The 16,900-nt window shown below is 35.9% G+C and overlaps 1 protein-coding gene across 2 annotated transcripts in view; it reads left to right on the top strand.

Moving 5' to 3' along the window:
• RPS6KA5 (ribosomal protein S6 kinase A5) overlaps positions 1 to 16,900 on the top strand; it is a 65,882-nt gene that overhangs the window by 7,189 nt on the left and 41,793 nt on the right. For both annotated transcript variants that reach the window (XM_079309191.1, XM_079309190.1), the window contains exons 2-3: positions 3,881 to 3,952; positions 13,226 to 13,444. In XM_079309191.1, coding sequence (XP_079165317.1) covers positions 3,881 to 3,952; positions 13,226 to 13,444 — 291 coding nt within the window. The remainder of the gene's footprint in view (positions 1 to 3,880; positions 3,953 to 13,225; positions 13,445 to 16,900) is intronic.

Here is a 16,900-nt window from a genome sequence, read left to right as displayed (position 1 = left end):
TTTATTGCATGGTGTTGGGTATTTCCCCACGCCCCCAAAAAAAAGGAGTGTGCGCCTCCTCTCTGCTCTGAGGCATAAATTTAGAAGTTTTAAAACATCTGTTCTTTGATTCTGTGACTTGAGTAGATTGGTTCTCTGAAGTAACAGGTTAAGATCAATTTGATGCTGATAGTAGATATTGCAACCTAATACTTAGAATATTGCAGAATGTCATCTCTTTAAGTTTCCTTCTTGTGTTTTCTCTGTTCTTAAAATTTGCCTGAGGTTCATTGTTCTGCTCAATAAAACTGAAGAATTGGTCTTGTGTTGCAGAGACTAGCAGAGACAAGTTTCACCTTTCAGGCAGAGCTTGGTCTAGTTCAGTAGAGGAAGCTATAGCTTTGTCTGTCTCTGCTTCAATACCTATATGCAGTAGAGTCCAGAAACAGAGGACAGAGCACATTTTAACTTGTTGAATGGATATTTCTCAAGATCATAGAAGTGCAATTAGAAGGTTATAGAATCGTTGCACAGTAACAGCTTGTACAGTTCTTAGTTCAGTCTTGGCAGTCTCAAAGTTCAGGTGTTGTGCAGATGACAGTCATGTCTCTTACATCATGTGGAGATCCTCCATCAAAAGAAATTATTCTGGATAAACAAGCTGCCCTATTTCCAGGGGGATTAGAGTGACAGCACTGGTCTTGGTGCACTGGTGTCCCTGCATGTAGAGGGAGGCTTGTCTTTGCAGTGGTAGTATTTCTGGATATTTCCTTTCTTTCTATCTTCAGAGGTGATGATTGTAACTAGCATCTCTGTTTCCTCTTTGTTTTTATAGATGCTGTGATGTCCTGGCCTTTCCATTCACTATTTGTTTCTCACTTGATGTGTTATCTCTTGCTGTTGCCCTCAGCTGCATGCCCTCATGTTGGTGCAATGCTGATTGGTGTGGCCTACAGTAGAACATTAGTAAATGCAGGGTTCTTCTATGCAGTGAACTAATCTCCAAGGGGATTTGTTAGCTTTTTTTTTTCCATTATGCACAACCATCCCTTTTTAGTATCATATGTAGCTTATTATTATTTGTGGAGAAACTCTCATCTTGTTGCTTTGGACAGTATTTCTCTTCCTATCCAAACTTTGTTCCATTCCTTGGTGTACTTCTTCAGCTGATGTGTCCAGACACTTGAAGAATAAGGTGCATGGAGAAGTAAATTTTCTGTTTCTGAAACTTGCTGTGCACCAATGTACATGTTACTGCAGTCTTTACAGATTACCTGTGCAGTTTGCACAGGCAGTTGTTGGTTGGGTTCTGATACCATTTCCAGCACGCTGATGTCTGTGGGGTGTGACAAGCCTTTTCTTGTTCTGCCAGTCGTAGTAGAAAATGGTGGTCTCATTGCAATCCTTCAAATCATCTCAGTCTTGAAACAGTTTTGTAACTGCAGAGACCATCCCAGGTGAAAAGTCCTCCAAAAATGGTCATTCAGGTTCCTGAGAGTGAGTGATGAATAGAATAATTGATCTTTTGAGATTTATGCTTCTGAAAGCAAGTTGGAGGAAATGTTGGAATGAGAACTTTCATCCGGGAGAGGACTGCACTTCATCTCTGTTAGAGTGTCAAAGTGCTGCACCTGCTTTCAGCAGATGAAGACAAAGGACTGCTCTAGGGGTGTCATTAGAAAACAGCAGAAACAGGAACTCCAGCTTGCTTTTCTTACAGTATGACTTCAGAGATGGACTGAGTACTGCAACTGAAGCTCTTGGAGCTTAACCATTGCCATGTGGCAGCAATGGGAGGAACACTTTCTGGGAATTGTTAATCTTTTCTTATAGCTTTGGAGATTTGTTATTCTTATTTTTAATTAAGGATAGTTTTACTTCTTGCTTTATAGGGAGCAATTAAGAGAGTTTGTCTCAAGTGTCCTATCATACTTGTGTGTGTTATGCAGTATCCTTTAGCTGTCTTGTGGGATGCCTTTTTTCCTCAGTATAATGTAAAAAGAATGAGGTGGGTCTTATTTTGCAGTTATCAGATGCTTATTTGTAGTGTAAATTTCTCCTTTTACTTTGAAAATAATATTACAGTAATCTTCAAGAAATTTATTTTTTTCTTTTAGGATAAGGCCATTAAGCACCCTGAGTGGAAGTGAAAATTGAGTTAAGTGGAGAGTGCAAAATTACAGCTCACATTGAAACAAGTACATAGTAATTCAAGCTAGACAGCACTCAGCTTTTTATTGTGTGGCCTCCTGAAGTGGAAGAGGTTTTACTAATGTTATTGAATGTGAGTTTATGGTACAGTTTAGATTAATGGATTGAGTTTTAAGACTTTTTAGTATCACATCCAGCACTACAAATCTTCAGCATGTTACTGGTGATGCAGCATTTCTCTGAGTTCCACTCTTCCTATTCAGTGCCAAGAATATGGCAGGATTATGTTTTACTTTCTAGAAGGGTGTTTAATTGAAAACACCTTCTGTTGACACTCTTGAAGGATGTAAGATAGTGAAATCTTCCTGAAATGATCCATCGTGGAAGATCCAAATCGATGGATCTTGAAGTGAAAACTTTCTTCCCAGCCTGAGTTCAGCACTTAGCTGGTGTCCAGAGAACTTCTGGGTCCTGAATCTCTGCAATGATGTCCACTCCTTCATTCAGAAATGGGCACTCTAGTCCTGGTCTCTAGAATAGTCTGTGACTTGTGATACCCCTGACAAGAAAGACAGTGTTTTGAAACTGGTTGAGTACCATTTTCAGTACTTGTTAAGAAGAATATGATGTAATACTAAATTGCTTGAAGATAGTTTACTTTCTGTGACACAGCATACCCTAATTATATAGACACTAACTTACTAACTTAGTCTAGTTTGCCTTACCTTCTATAACTCCTTTACTGCCACATGGATGTGGCTTCCTTACTGCTGTCTTAAGCAGTGACTGTGATGTAGCTTTAGCAGATGCACTTGTTCTGTTTGCAATCAAAGAGCAGCAAGCTTCAGTTCAGCTCCTGTGGTGCATATTGACTCACTTGCTACTCGATGCTGCCTCCTTAATTGTGCTTATGAAGCTGCTCAGTAAAGTGGATCAGGGAACTGAACTTGGTTGGATGTGATGCATAATATTATGGTAGGAATGAAAGATGGAAAAAATGACAACTGCTTAAGGCATTCTTATAGGAGCTTGGAAAAAGGGCAGAAGGCAGTAGACAATAAACCAACCCTGCAAACCTGTTTTTTTAAACAGAGGTCCTTGCATCCCTGCTTAGAAAAATCTATATTAGACAAAATAAGCAATCCAAATGGTATAGATTTGTATAAACACAGAACCTTCTGCTTTCAGACTGTACAGCAAATAACACAACTTCACAGCAGCTTAGATTTTTCCATATTTGTGTTATGTAGACTTAAGGTAATTTCTGCTTGATACTAATGGAAAGTCTTTAACAATCCTTTGTTAAATGCATAAACAGTTGTTGGAGCTCTATTTGTCATCTCAAACACCATATAATAATAATAAAAAAATAGAGTATTCAGGGTACTAGGGCTAAGGGATGGCCTGATTGCTGTCTGTAACTATGTGATTGAACAATACAGATAAGGTGGAACTGGGCTGTTTTCAGAGATGCCCAGTGATACACTGGAAGATGGTGTATACAGACTAGATGGGCTTCAATTACTGTTCTGTGATTTTGCACCTTCAGAAACACTGATGGCAGCAAGAAAATTGCTTTCCCTTGGTTTTCAAGTTGAATACAGTATGAAATTGGGATGTCTCCTTAGCACTGCTTATTTAATTCATCTTATTTAATTCAACTTGGTTTTACTGAGGCTGTAGTAAGATGTCAGAGCAATGTTTTGTTGTACTACATATCTGATGTGATTTGTTTTTTTTTCCCCTTCAGCAAATTTGACAGGCCACGCGGAGAAAGTTGGCATTGAAAACTTTGAGCTCCTGAAAGTTCTTGGAACAGGGGGTAAGATGCACTGTTTTTAAATTAAATGTTGGAAGCATTGCTCTTCTGTATAATTTTGTTTCCTAGCTGAGGTTTTGGTAATTGGAACATTCTTTAATAAGACAGCACTTTTGTATTGCATAGCATGGTTTTTTCAATTTTTTTTCCACACATATCGTACAAAATAGGAGGTCACATATTCTAGCAGAGCACTTTTTGAAGATGCACTTTTTAAAAAAAACCCAAACATATGGTTGAAAATTTGTGACAATTTATTAGAGTTTGACAAAAACCTAATCTGAGTTAAGACATGATCTTGATAATTATTTCAAATTTTCAGAGTGTGTTTGGGAAAAAAAACAGTAATTTTAGTACGTTATTAAATAATGTGCTCCATTTTTAAACTAATCTGTTTTAGAGTTACTGTTGGCTCCATAACTCTCTATCCTAGTCAGATACTAGTACTTTTAAGGATAAATAATGGTCATTGTTGTATTGTGAGTCTCAGCACAATGTCAGAGGTTTTTAGGATGTTGTAGGATTACTGATGGTAATGGACAAAAAACTTTGTTTCTCCTTTGCTGAAGGGAAACACAGCCCCATATATTGACCAAGTGTAATGGGTGTTATGGGTGTTTATGCTTTTTCTTTTTTGGTCAGTACTAAGTCAGATGCATTGTTGAGTAGCTTGGGATAATCATGAATGTAGACTTTCATCAAGGTCTGCAGGAGTTTTATGCTAGTTAAATGATATTAAATTTTTGGGTGTTATCATCCATTAACAGCTGGCAGTGAGACTGTAATTCCCTAAGACATCACTGAAAAGAGCAAAGGATTTTGATTTTCACTTTTAGCTGTCATATATATTCTTTAAGGAATTAAGCTGTTAAATCACTTGAGAGTATATTTTTCTTTCTGAAGTAAATTTTTAAAAGTTTAAATTTAATATGCTAAAAAATTGAAACCTTGCTGTTAAATTTCAATAGTTAGAGGTAGATACAAGGAAGCTTTAATATTCATAGATAAATGTTACATATTGGTAGGTAGAAGCAATCATGATTTTCTGAAATGGTCAGTGTGGATCTGAGTGGAGTTGACAAAAATGAAATTATAAACAATTATACACTTATGTGAGGATGTCTTTTTTTCTCACTGATGGAAACATTCTCTGGATTTGTAAATTCTTGGAATTTTGTCTGTTACCTTTGCATTGGTCTGAAGTCATGCTAACATTACAGCTATTGCAACCAACTAAGCTGGTGTTTTCCTAAGGGTCAGTATTCATGTTCAGACTAGTTCTGACCTCCTGTCTTAGGCAGTACCTCTGAAATAGCCCATCTTGCTGTTAAACTGTTGTCAGTCCTTCATTGCTACCTCCCATGCCTTTTCTTCATGAACAGACTGGCCAAATTTTTCTTGGCCTGGAATACTCTTACCATAGCAGCTTGCAGTGCAAGGCTATTCTATTCACTCAGGTTAACAGGATAATTTCTGAGGGACCATTTTCAGAAAATGCTACTTCAGTGGATTGACAATGGGATTGACTGTGTGTGTGTGAAGTAAAAAAGAAGTTGAATAAGCATGCCAGTATAACTGTATCCTGCTTGCTGCTCCAGAAATGTCTTTCTTCTAAGCAGATCTCAAAACTATTTCAAAAACCTGACTAAAAGATTCCTGCAAGCTTTAGGAATCCATGGACTCCTTGGGTGTCCTGGAATGGCATTTGCAGGAAGAATAGTTGGCATTTGTTGTGGTGTGTGTTTGATTTTTGTCAGGATTTTTTTTTTTTTCCTCTTTTTTGTGATACTCAGTTTTGACCATAGCCTGAGGTTTATGCTTCAGAAATCTAGACCATCAAGGCAGCCAAGGAGCTTTGTTCAGTCTCAAGCCTATGGCAGTTAAGACTCATGTACTAGATGTGTCAGAGGTTGCTGCTTGCTAATTACTGGATGGCATTAAATGCACATGACCTGATCAGAATGGAGCTAGTTCTCTTTGCTTTCAAGTAAGTGACCATCTGTCAGTTGGCAATGTTTGCTGTCCCATGGAATTGCTGAAAACAGGATTCTGAGGTCTGACCTCGAAGAGGTCCCTTAATTGCTTGGCCCAAGACACAATCAGTCATACCTACATCACCCCTGGTGGTGATTCATTCATAAAAGCCTCCAGTAGCAGAGATTCTGCAACCTTCCTAAGATGTTCTTGCTGATTAAGTTTAATTTCCTAACTTGAGCGACATTCTGGTCATTGCTATAAGCAAATAGACAAAAGGCATCTTTACTCTGGTAGAGAAAGGTTTATCAGGGTATGAGCTTTTAGGTATTATTAATAGTAATAGAATATAACTAATGCTGAATAAAACTGTGATGGTGTTTTTAAAATGCTTCACTGTGGAGTTATGCAGCATGCAGTATTTTCAAACCAATACTGAATTGATCTACAGTAATGCAAGGGAGAATGTATTCAAACCTTACAGTTACATTTAGTGATGACTATAGATGCTGTTTAAACTAAATGCAATATTTAAAGTATATTCTGCCATGACACGACTAGAATGACCACTAGAGATACTTAAAACACGTTAAATTATACCTTGCTTAAGGATATGTAATTCTGATAGTTTCTTACAGACTCAGTGGTGATTCTTTTCAGGTAACAGCAGTGAAGATTTAAATAAATCTTCATTTTTAAACTTTGTTTTAAAAACACAAACATTTAGGATTATTAGAAATAGTATCTGTGGGCTGGTGCTTCTCCTTTAGAAGCCATTTTTTGACATAATTTTTTTCATATTATAGCTTAGCATAATTTGATACTTAACTATTTTCCTTAATTTGAATTGCTTTCTTACTTTTTTTGTCTGTTTTCTTCTAATATATACACTAAATTGGAAGCATGCTTTTTATATTTTGCTTTTTAGTATTAAAAGTGTATGATACTATATGCTTTCTTCTTTTGACCTGCGTCTCAGTGGAAAGACAAGAAAGCCAAAGTCTGAGTTGGGCCCTTTTACATTGCATTAAGGGGGTGTAATAGAATACATTTATCCACTGAAGAAATCAGTAGCACTTTGTAGCAGGAAAATGAAATATATGACAGTGTGCCACTTTTAATTAAGCTATTAATAGTGTACTTGTTTGTTTAGGAGCAAAGTATTACTGGTTGACTTCTGGCTGGCTGTGTTTACTCAGTATGCACTTTTTGAAATTGCTTTTCTCTTTCTCTTGCCGTGTAGCCTTGCTGATATGGAATTTTCAGATTTCCTGTCCATGTTCATGTTTCCAGCATGTCCCTCCTATCTGCTTAAAGCTTTTCTCCATGTGACAAAGAGAACTAGAGTCTCTTCTATAGAAGAAGGTTACTTTTCAGCAAAGTAATCTAATTGCTTCCCAAAGCCAGGAAACGAGCAACAGCAGAAGGTGGCTGTGTTGATTTATGCACGCCCACTTGGCTTATTTGCTTCATTCTTTGAAGATGTGTTTTTAAAATAACAAAACACTGTGGAGTGCATTCTGGTTCATACATTTTTCTACCAATGGATTATTCCTTTTTTTCTAGAGAACTTTAATAAATGCTGCTTTTGTTCACTCTTTCAACTGTTGTTAGAGACAATACAATTGGCTTTTGAGCATGTGCACTTACAATCCATTCTACCTTTTGAACTATAGTCCACTAATGAAGACAAACAATAATGAGAAACAAGAATCTAACTACCAGATATGAGAGGATGTTTTATATATGTTCTTTTAGATTTAAGTGCTTATGTGGGAAGAATATTCACCTTATATGTGGAAGATCCTTAGAATCTGAAGGATTTATTCATATGAAGGGAACAAAATTAGAGGGATGAATGTCAGATTTAAATAACCATCTCAAAAATCTTGTTATACAAGAACATATAATGAAGTTTCATCTAAGAGGTCAGAAAGTATTCTGATAAAGTTAACACTGTGAAATGAAGTTAGTTCTTTCAAAGCATATGGAAGAAAATATAAAACATTCAATCATAAAAGGAGGAAAAAGATAGAATGGGGATACTGTGCTCAGGAGAGTGAGACAAAATTAGTGAGTGCCTAAAAATAATTCCAAACTCCAATTAAATATTTTACTTCTGTTTCTGCTGAGGACAGCTAGAATGTATACTGAATGGTAGGTGGGATGGCTAATTGGAGAACAAGGCTTGGAAATGGAAAATTAGTTTTCTCCATGAAGAACAGACTGAAAAGAGGAGGCTGTGTTCACTCTGAGAACCTGGACGAATTTGTCTTTTTCTTACACCAGAGAATTCTGAAAATAATCTGTACATTAAATTGGAGATCAATAGCAAAGATTCTTATTGGAACTGGAATGTCAGAGAGAACAGCAAAAACAGTCTTTTATTTAAGAAGGAAAGGAGGAAATACAATGGTGATCCCAGGAAGCTCTTGGTTAGCTGTTCTGACTTCAGCAAACATCAGAGGTATACAGTACCTTTAAAACAATTTTTACAGAAAATTATTTACTTTAATTTTTTAATAATTAAGAATTAATGTTATCTATATCCAGTGGCAGGTTGTCTTGCATTTGAGAACTGCCTTCTAGAAACTGACATGCTTTAAAGATGAAAAAAACTTAGGCATGTATTGTCTACCATAACTATTTACTGTAATAACATTTACTTTTTTTTTGAAAAGGGTAAAAAAGCAAAAAAGAAACAAAAGCAAAATGCTGGTACAAAGTACAGTTTAAGATGTAATTTACCCCCTCCTGTCACTTTTTGCCTTTTATATTAATCATCACTCACTTGTTTAATGGGAGAGGGAATTTATTCTCAGAGTAAGTAATAACGTTGGAAAAATTGCATTAATGATTCTTGTCCATCTGATATCTAAGGAAAGATGACATAATGCCTTGTATTTGATGTTTGGTCATAGACAATAAGTTGGAAATGTTTGGAAATGCTTTTATTTGAGGTTTGTTAAGGTTTCTGTTTGGCTTTTGCACCCACTTTTGGCTGCTAGAGCTATATGCTTTTCTATATTTGCCACGTCCCAGTTTTTAATTCATATGGACTGATACTAGCACAGTGAGAGTTCTGCCTCTGAATTCCTTAGGCAGATTAAATGTAAATGCAAATTGCAAAGCAAAGGTGTCGTTAGGCATATATTGTACAAAAATACAGTGAAATGTATTTGAATCCTTTAATATTTTGAGTCTTTTCCTTTGTAGTCTTGTGATTATACTTACACTGACAGTAAAAAAAGTGCTTTAAGAAAGAGATGTAGCTTATAGTAGCACTTGAAAAGATTAATTTTAAAAACACTGTCTGGATGCAATTTGGGAGTCCACAGAAACCATCCAGTGTACTATAAACAATAAGAATTGTGCTCATTTTTCTCTCCAAGAATCAGCTGGTGTGATGCAATGCCTTAATGTGCTTGCATTTGTACAGAAAGAAGAAAGAAGCAAAGCATACTTCATTATTTTTAACTCATTGTCTTGCAGCAAGTGTGTATTTTAGAATATTCTAAAGACTTGCTAAATTTAAACTTAGAATCACATGTTTTACTATGAATATGATTATATATAAGTTATGACTAAGTATACTTATATGTATGCTTATATATAGTTATGATATATTATTATGAATTTGTATTCATTAAAAGGGCAGTAGTAAAAGGCAAGTTTTAGCACCCATTTATATTTTTCTGTCTCATGAACTGAGTGCAAATTTGGTATAAATTGCTAGTGTGAAATCTTAGTCATCATAAAGGCTGATAACCATCCTTTAAATTATTTCTCTTAAGCTGCCAGGTCAGTCTAACGAAGTTTGTGCCCGTGTATGCATTACAGTCTTCCAGTTTTTCTATAATTTAATATATTTTCAGTGAATTTAGGGGTGGATACTTGGTGTTTCTTGTGTGTGTTTCATTATGGGGCTTATATTGCTGGCTGAATATTTCTGCCTTGGCAGTAGATGAGATGTGCATAAGATTTTATGAGAATGAGCATTAAAGTGTTGCTCTTTGAGAAATTAAAAAAGCTTTACTGAAATACAATTGTCAGGTAAGAGTATTGCAATTAGCTTATGTGCTTTCTCCTTTCTGCCACTCAAATAAATTGCTTTTGCAGTGTAGTCTTTTAAGTAGATTTCTTGTGATGATATCAGAGATTCTGGTGCTGAATGTATTATGAGTCATTTGATTAAAATAGTGCTACTTAAGATTTATTCAGATAAAAATGCTGAGAATCATCATCATTCTGTCAGTCCTTTTCAGATTCCTGAAGAAACAGTTTATACCATGGCAAAGCTCAATGTTGCAAAATCTTTTATGGCAACAAGAGTATAGTTTCTAGAGATTTTTACAGCTATTACACTAACCAGATAATTTTCTGATTTGACATCTAAAGCTGTATTAGGTACTGCATTCTCTCACTTAAGATGCATTATTATGTTTTTATAAAATGAGGTTACAGATACAGGTAGCCAAGTGTTACAACCATGAGGCTTTTGTTCATTTTAATTTAGCTTAATGTTCTCCAGCATTTCTGATAAAATTACTCTTTCCTGGTGATGAGTAACTGGTGACCATTCAGTCTTGCTTATGTATGCTTGAGGTCTTCTAACTACAAAGTTGGAGAACGCAACACAAAATGCCAAATCTTGAAAGAGACTGTCCTGTATATATCTCACAAAATAGAAAGATGTCACCTATTCTGACTCTGTCATTCTTGAGAGATATGTTAGGAAAACTTATTTTCTGAAAGCTCTTTTTGCAGATAATGAATTCTGTAAAGAAGGGAAGCATGATTCCTTAAGGTGTGATGAGTCAGGTAAAGAACTTCTTAAAAAGAATTGTTCAGTATATGAGCAATATCAGTTTTGTATACTCACTGAAGTAGAATATGGATCTAGGAAAAAAAAGCTCACGTGTCACATCACATCTCTATTACACTTCTGGAAAAAATCCAGAAAGAAATCTGGAGTTGCATGCAATGCTTATTAGGAGCTCTGTAGCTATAGCATTTTTAAAGGCCAACCAAATTTGAGTGTCTCACATCAGGACAGTATACACTTGTCCAGTGTATTTTCAGGTTTGTGCTATTTAAGCATTCTCTTTGAGAATGTAGTGTGAAGGTAATTACAAGGGTTGGACAAAACAATGAGCTTGTTAGTTTTTCTGTCTCATGATGGCTTGAGGAGAGGCTTACAATGATGGTTTCCTTAGTGAGCTTGTAGCAGCCTACAGTTTGGGGTCTGCCTGAGCCAGAGATTCTCTTCAGAGTTTGGCAACACTTTCTGTGCTTTCCTCTCCCTCAGAGATTTATGTAATCTTTTAAAATTCATCTGCATTTTTGACAGCTGCAGAATCATGGAACAGTAGTTCCACACTTTAACTGCGTGTTTATTTGGGCGCTTTGCATAGTTTTTAATGCTGATACCTAATGATTTAATTTGTTGCCTTGGTTATTTTGTTCTCTCCTTTGCACACCTAACTTTTTAGTGTCTTAAAAAACTGTTTTGTAAGAGAACCTTATTACCTTGATCTAAATAAATCACCCATTTCATAGTTCCATTCTCCTGAGTCTTTGAGCAGTAACTAGTGCCATCTACAAAAGTAAAACTCATTCTTTCACAAAGTCCTGTTGTGTCTACTACAGAATCATGGCATGGCTGGGGTTGGAAGGGACCACTGGAGGCCACCTAGTCCTGCCCCTCTGCTAAAGCAGGTTAACCCAGAGCATGCTGCATGGAATTGTGGGCAAGTGGGTTTTGAATAGCTCCAGAGTTGGAGACTCCACAGCCTTTACAGGTAGCCTGTTCCAGTGTTCTGTCACCCTCAAAGAAGTTTGTCCTCATATTATGGAACTTCACATTTTTCCATTTGTGTGGGCTGTCTCTTACCCTGTTAATGAGCACTATAGGAAGGAGTGTGGCCTCATTCTCTTGAGACCTGTCTATAAGATATATGTGCACATTGATGAGCTGCCATATTAACCATCTCTTTTGGACTTGCCCTGCCTTCTAAAGACCTAACCTATGAGATTCCTCCAAGTAGGCCCTTGAAGATACCAGAGTTATTTTTCTTGAAGTCCAAGGGCTATAATCCTACTTATTTCCATGCTTCTTCCATGCAGAATCCTGAACTCTAGCATCTCATGGACACTGCAGTCAATGCTGCCTTCAGCCTTCTCTTCCCTAGCCAGTCCTCTTTTGTTTCTTAATGCAAGGTCCAGCAACACATCTCTCCTTGTGGGCTTCCCCACCAAGTGTGTCATAGTTATTAGTGCTCTGCAGGAGCCTCCGGGGCTCCCGTGTGCCAAGCTGTGATGTCTTTCCAGCAGCTGTCGGGGTGGTTATGAGGACTGTGGGCCTGTTATGGTGACAGCTACTTCCTGCTGTCTGTGGAAGACCTCATCTACTTCCTCATACTAATCAGGTGGCCTGTAGTAAACACCCATAACACCCATTTTAACCTATCCCCTGATTCTTACCCATAAGATAAGCTCTTGGCACTTCCTTCATGCACCCCTAGTCAAAGCTTGATACATTTTGGTTGCTGCCTTACTTAGAAAGGCCTCCACCACCTTGCCTTTCTGGCCTCTTTCCTAAGGAGTATGTAACCATCCATGACAGTATTCCAGTTATGCAAGCTATCCTACCATATCTCTGTAATTGCAGTGAGATGATGGCCCAGCAGCTGCACACTAATTCTAAGCTTTACTGTTTCTACAGGTTTGCCTGGTAAAGATATCAAATTTAATTATGTAGAATTCCCAGGAGTCCTTTAAAGTCCAGTATGAGAGCCTCAGAAAGCTCCTCTGTATGAAATACTGATGGGAAGAATTCATTGGCTTTTCTACAGGTTTTTGTAACTTCAGTGCTATAAAACCAGTAATGAAAGTATGAGTTGTGCAAATAGGAGCAGACTATTTTAAGAACAAAAAATAGCATCTCTTACTTGGAACTCTTGCTTAATTCTAGGTGTGAATGTTTTAGGTTATTACAAAGGACGAAATCATCAGCTTTTAAAATTGTTTTATATACTGAAGCGGTTCAATTGCTTTTCCCACTATTGCAGTGTTCACTTACGAAGCTCATTTGTTTGAAATTTTGTTCAGAAAAGGTCAATCTGAAAAAGTGTTTTAGTAGATTTTTAGCCTGAGTGATTACTGTCTGCTGTTAAAATAAGTAATTGAAAGTAATAATAACATCATCGAGACTGGTAGTACAAATAGGTAACTTGTGGTCTTTGTCTCTTTTTCTCTTTCTTTTTTTTGTTTTTGGGGTTTTTTTCCTCCCTAATTTTTAAGCCTATGGAAAAGTATTCCTAGTGAGGAAAGTAAGTGGCCATGATGCTGGAAAACTATATGCCATGAAAGTACTGAAGAAAGCAACAATAGTTCAAAAAGCCAAAACAACTGAGCACACGAGGACAGAACGACAAGTCTTGGAGCACATCAGGCAATCACCGTTTTTGGTCACGTTGCATTATGCCTTCCAGACAGATACAAAGCTTCATCTCATTTTAGGTGAGTACTCTTCAGGATTCAAGTTCTTACCAAAAAAAAAGAAAAAAGGCGCCCTTTTCTCTCTGTTTTGTAAGAGGTTTTTATGTGGTTTAAAGTACAGTGTATTTGGAGATTGCATGAGAAAGCATAGGAAGTGAAATACTGTTCATCTTCAACAGTGTCTGTGTTGGTGGTTTTCCTGTTTGAGCCTCAGTGTGCTACTCTGGCTTGGAGGGGTAGTGGTTATCTGTGACTTACATGCAGCAAAAAAATGTATGTGACTATTCATCAGTGACCTGGAAGCAGTTGCTTTGTTAAATGTCTTGTTATGAGATAATTTGATCTTTTTTGAGTATTGAGATACTGTGTGTTTCAATTTTTGGGTAGTAAGAGATAATCTAAAAGCACACATTTCTGTGCTGAAAGTAGCACTTGTTCAGGTTTGGTACTACTGTAATTTTAGAAATGTTTCTACTTTTCAGATTAGCAGCAAATTTAGTGTTTGGTGTATGAGGTATATTTGTAGGAAGATTGCCTACCATTTTTAAAACTTTCTTACTTAGAATATTTTAAAAGAATAGTAAAATGGATGATTAATTAAAGGCTTGGCTTGATAATATGCTTCTGTAGTAAAATCTTTGAGGATGTAGAATTGTCCTTTAACTGAAGTGCAGGTTTTGCATTCCTTTATCCATAACTTCTGTTTTTTAACATTTATTAACAGTCTGATTTACATCAAATTAGCAAAATTTTATTAATGTTAAATGGATCTACACCTTCAGCTGTCAATTCTTAGAAAGGTTCTCTATGCACATACTTTAGTTTCACATACTACAGTGAAATAATAAATATGTTGAACTGAAATGGAGTATTCGCTAGACTTCTTTTGAAAATGAGAGTTGAAAATTGTAATATAGTTTCATGCAAATTCCTCTGACTAGGACATGAAAGAAATGTGTAAAAGATTGTCACAAATAGTTAGAAATATATTGATTACTTTTTGATTCCTTGATAGCAACTGTTCATAATAAAGGTTTTGAAATTTATATTGGATTTAAAGGTATTGACTAATAATTTAGAAAAATTTGAAATATTAAATGAGGTAAAATATAACATTTATTATAAACATTATAGGACTATTCCTTAAGTCCAAGGTTTTTTTGCTAAATGCACCTTAAATTCCATATTAAAAAAAAAAAGAGGGGAAACAAAAGCTAAAAAAACCTCTTCAAATCTGAGATAGTTGTATCTGCTGCCTAAAAATAAATACATGGGGGGAAGTTTAGGTGATAAGCATAATTAGAAGGCCATAAAAGCCTCTCATATGAAAGAAAATTAAAAGCTTGTTACTGTTTTCTCATAAGAGTCAAAAAGGGGCAAGCCCAGTAGTTGTGAAAATTGCTGTATAGCAGATAGTGCAGAAGGGGCACGTGTCCACTCTAATGCAATGCTGAGGTGATGTTTGAAGCAAGGAATTCATAACTAAGATACAATTATAGCCTTTTGTTTTAGTTTTTTTCTTTTTCCCAAGTTCTTAATCCATTCTCAGCATATGTTGCAGCCAGGAAGGTCATTTTTTCCTTCATTTTCTGCAGAAAATAGGAATAATTAGTTAAAAGTTTTCTTTTAATGACTTTGTTTAACTGTGAAAATTTTTTCTCCTTAACATGATGTAAAGCTACTTTATAAATCAACTTGGCTTCACGCCCTCCTTTGGGGGAAAACCCCAAACTTTTACAAGTTTTTCATGTCTTATTATGTAAGTCTGTATAAATCCTTTTAATTTAGCTTTGGAATTTAAGTGTTTCACAGGCTTATGGATTTTGGGGGAAAGTATTTGTCTTGTACTTAGCTGAATTTGTTGTGTGAGCTACCTGCCGTTTTAGTTTTTAGAGGTTACAGAATTGGAGCCTCAGTGCAATATTTAGTACAGTTCTTCATGCTATCAGATTACATATCTATATGAATTTAGACTGAATCAAGTACAGACATGCAGCTGCATTTTTGCCAGATTTCCAGAAAATAGTTGGGAGCTGATTCCAATTTTAATGTTGACTTTAAACCATATGGAATGAATAAAGTGTTTTATCCATGTGAGGACCATCAATTCTATACAGAACTTGTCACACAAGGTTAACCATCTAATACTTTAAAAATAGCTAAATAACCTGAACTGTCAGGTGGAGTTTACACTGAAATAACCAGGATATTTTTTTCCATTATGTCAGTGATGCATTTTGTCTTGCACCAAAAATTTGAAGGTTAGTTGTTTCATTGGGCTGTCGTTAGTGTTACAACCTGGATAGAATTAAGTTTGTTGTGCCACTCCTGTGGCAGCTTTGGTTTGCATCTGTCACAGTCTTAGAACAATTCAATGGCAATTCAATGCTTAGCTTGTACAAAGTTAGCAATTCTGGCTAGAAAGATTTAAAAAAATTCTGTTACCTTTTTCTACATGATGAAGTTTTTTTTAGAAGAAGGAAGCAACTGTAAAATGTGGGTTATTAATACTTCATTAAGTCTTTTTCATTTGCTTACTGGTCTAGATAAATAATCCTTTTCCTGTTGTTTGATTCCACTAATATTCCTTTTCAAAGAGAGAATTGAAGAACTGGCAAGTGGAGAGAGATAAGAATGTGTGTAATTTTTTTATCTATGCTTTCTCCTTCACACTAGCTTAAAATAGATCAGACTCCATTTATGGATTTGTGTTTTCGATCAACAAATCTATAGAAACAATATTCAAAAAAATACTGAGTAAGATTTTGTGGGGCATCTTCCCTGCTCTGTGTATGTAGACCTCAAGTACAGTAATGGGGGCTGGGAGGTTGCAAGTCAATGGCTGTAATGTACACTGCTATCATAAGCAGCTCTACATCTAAAATATATTTGTGTTACCGTGGAGCTCTGTTGTAATAATTTTTTTCCCCTCTGCCTTACTGTGGGAAAATCTTTGTGTCATAGCCTGTAAAGAATGAAAGTGTGGTTTTCATGAGGGAGTGTATGTGGAAATAATCTACAATAAGTTTTGCCATCAAGGTTTCCCTTGTGAAGGGAAAATTTTTTACTTGTCCACAGTTGATTATTTCTCCTAATACCTGTTTTTTGAATTGCTTTTTTTTGTGTCAGTCTACTGTTTTTCTCATCAGAGTATTTCATAAGAGTCTACAAGAGTTCTGTTTGTAAATATTATTTGTACTTCTTTCTTTTCATATTCCTAAATAACTAAAAGGCTGATTTTTATGAAAAACCCCATCTTTATAATTTAGAAATATTTGAGGCTTATTTTATGGTTTTGCTGCTGATTCAAAAGTGTGTCTTATTCTTCCTTCCATCCTCTAAGAAAGAAATTGAATATTGCATGATGAAATACTAGTAAATTACAATAAAGGAAAAGCATCTGATAATAGAATGTGTTACTAAATAGCTTACAAAGAACCTAATAATATTCCATTAAGAAAATAAAATTGTCAGAAA

The sequence above is a fragment of the Erithacus rubecula genome, assembly GCF_903797595.1.
Source record: "Erithacus rubecula genome assembly, chromosome: 6".
In the NCBI taxonomy this organism is placed as follows: domain Eukaryota; kingdom Metazoa; phylum Chordata; class Aves; order Passeriformes; family Muscicapidae; genus Erithacus; species Erithacus rubecula.
This window is presented reverse-complemented; position numbering and strand designations above follow the sequence as displayed.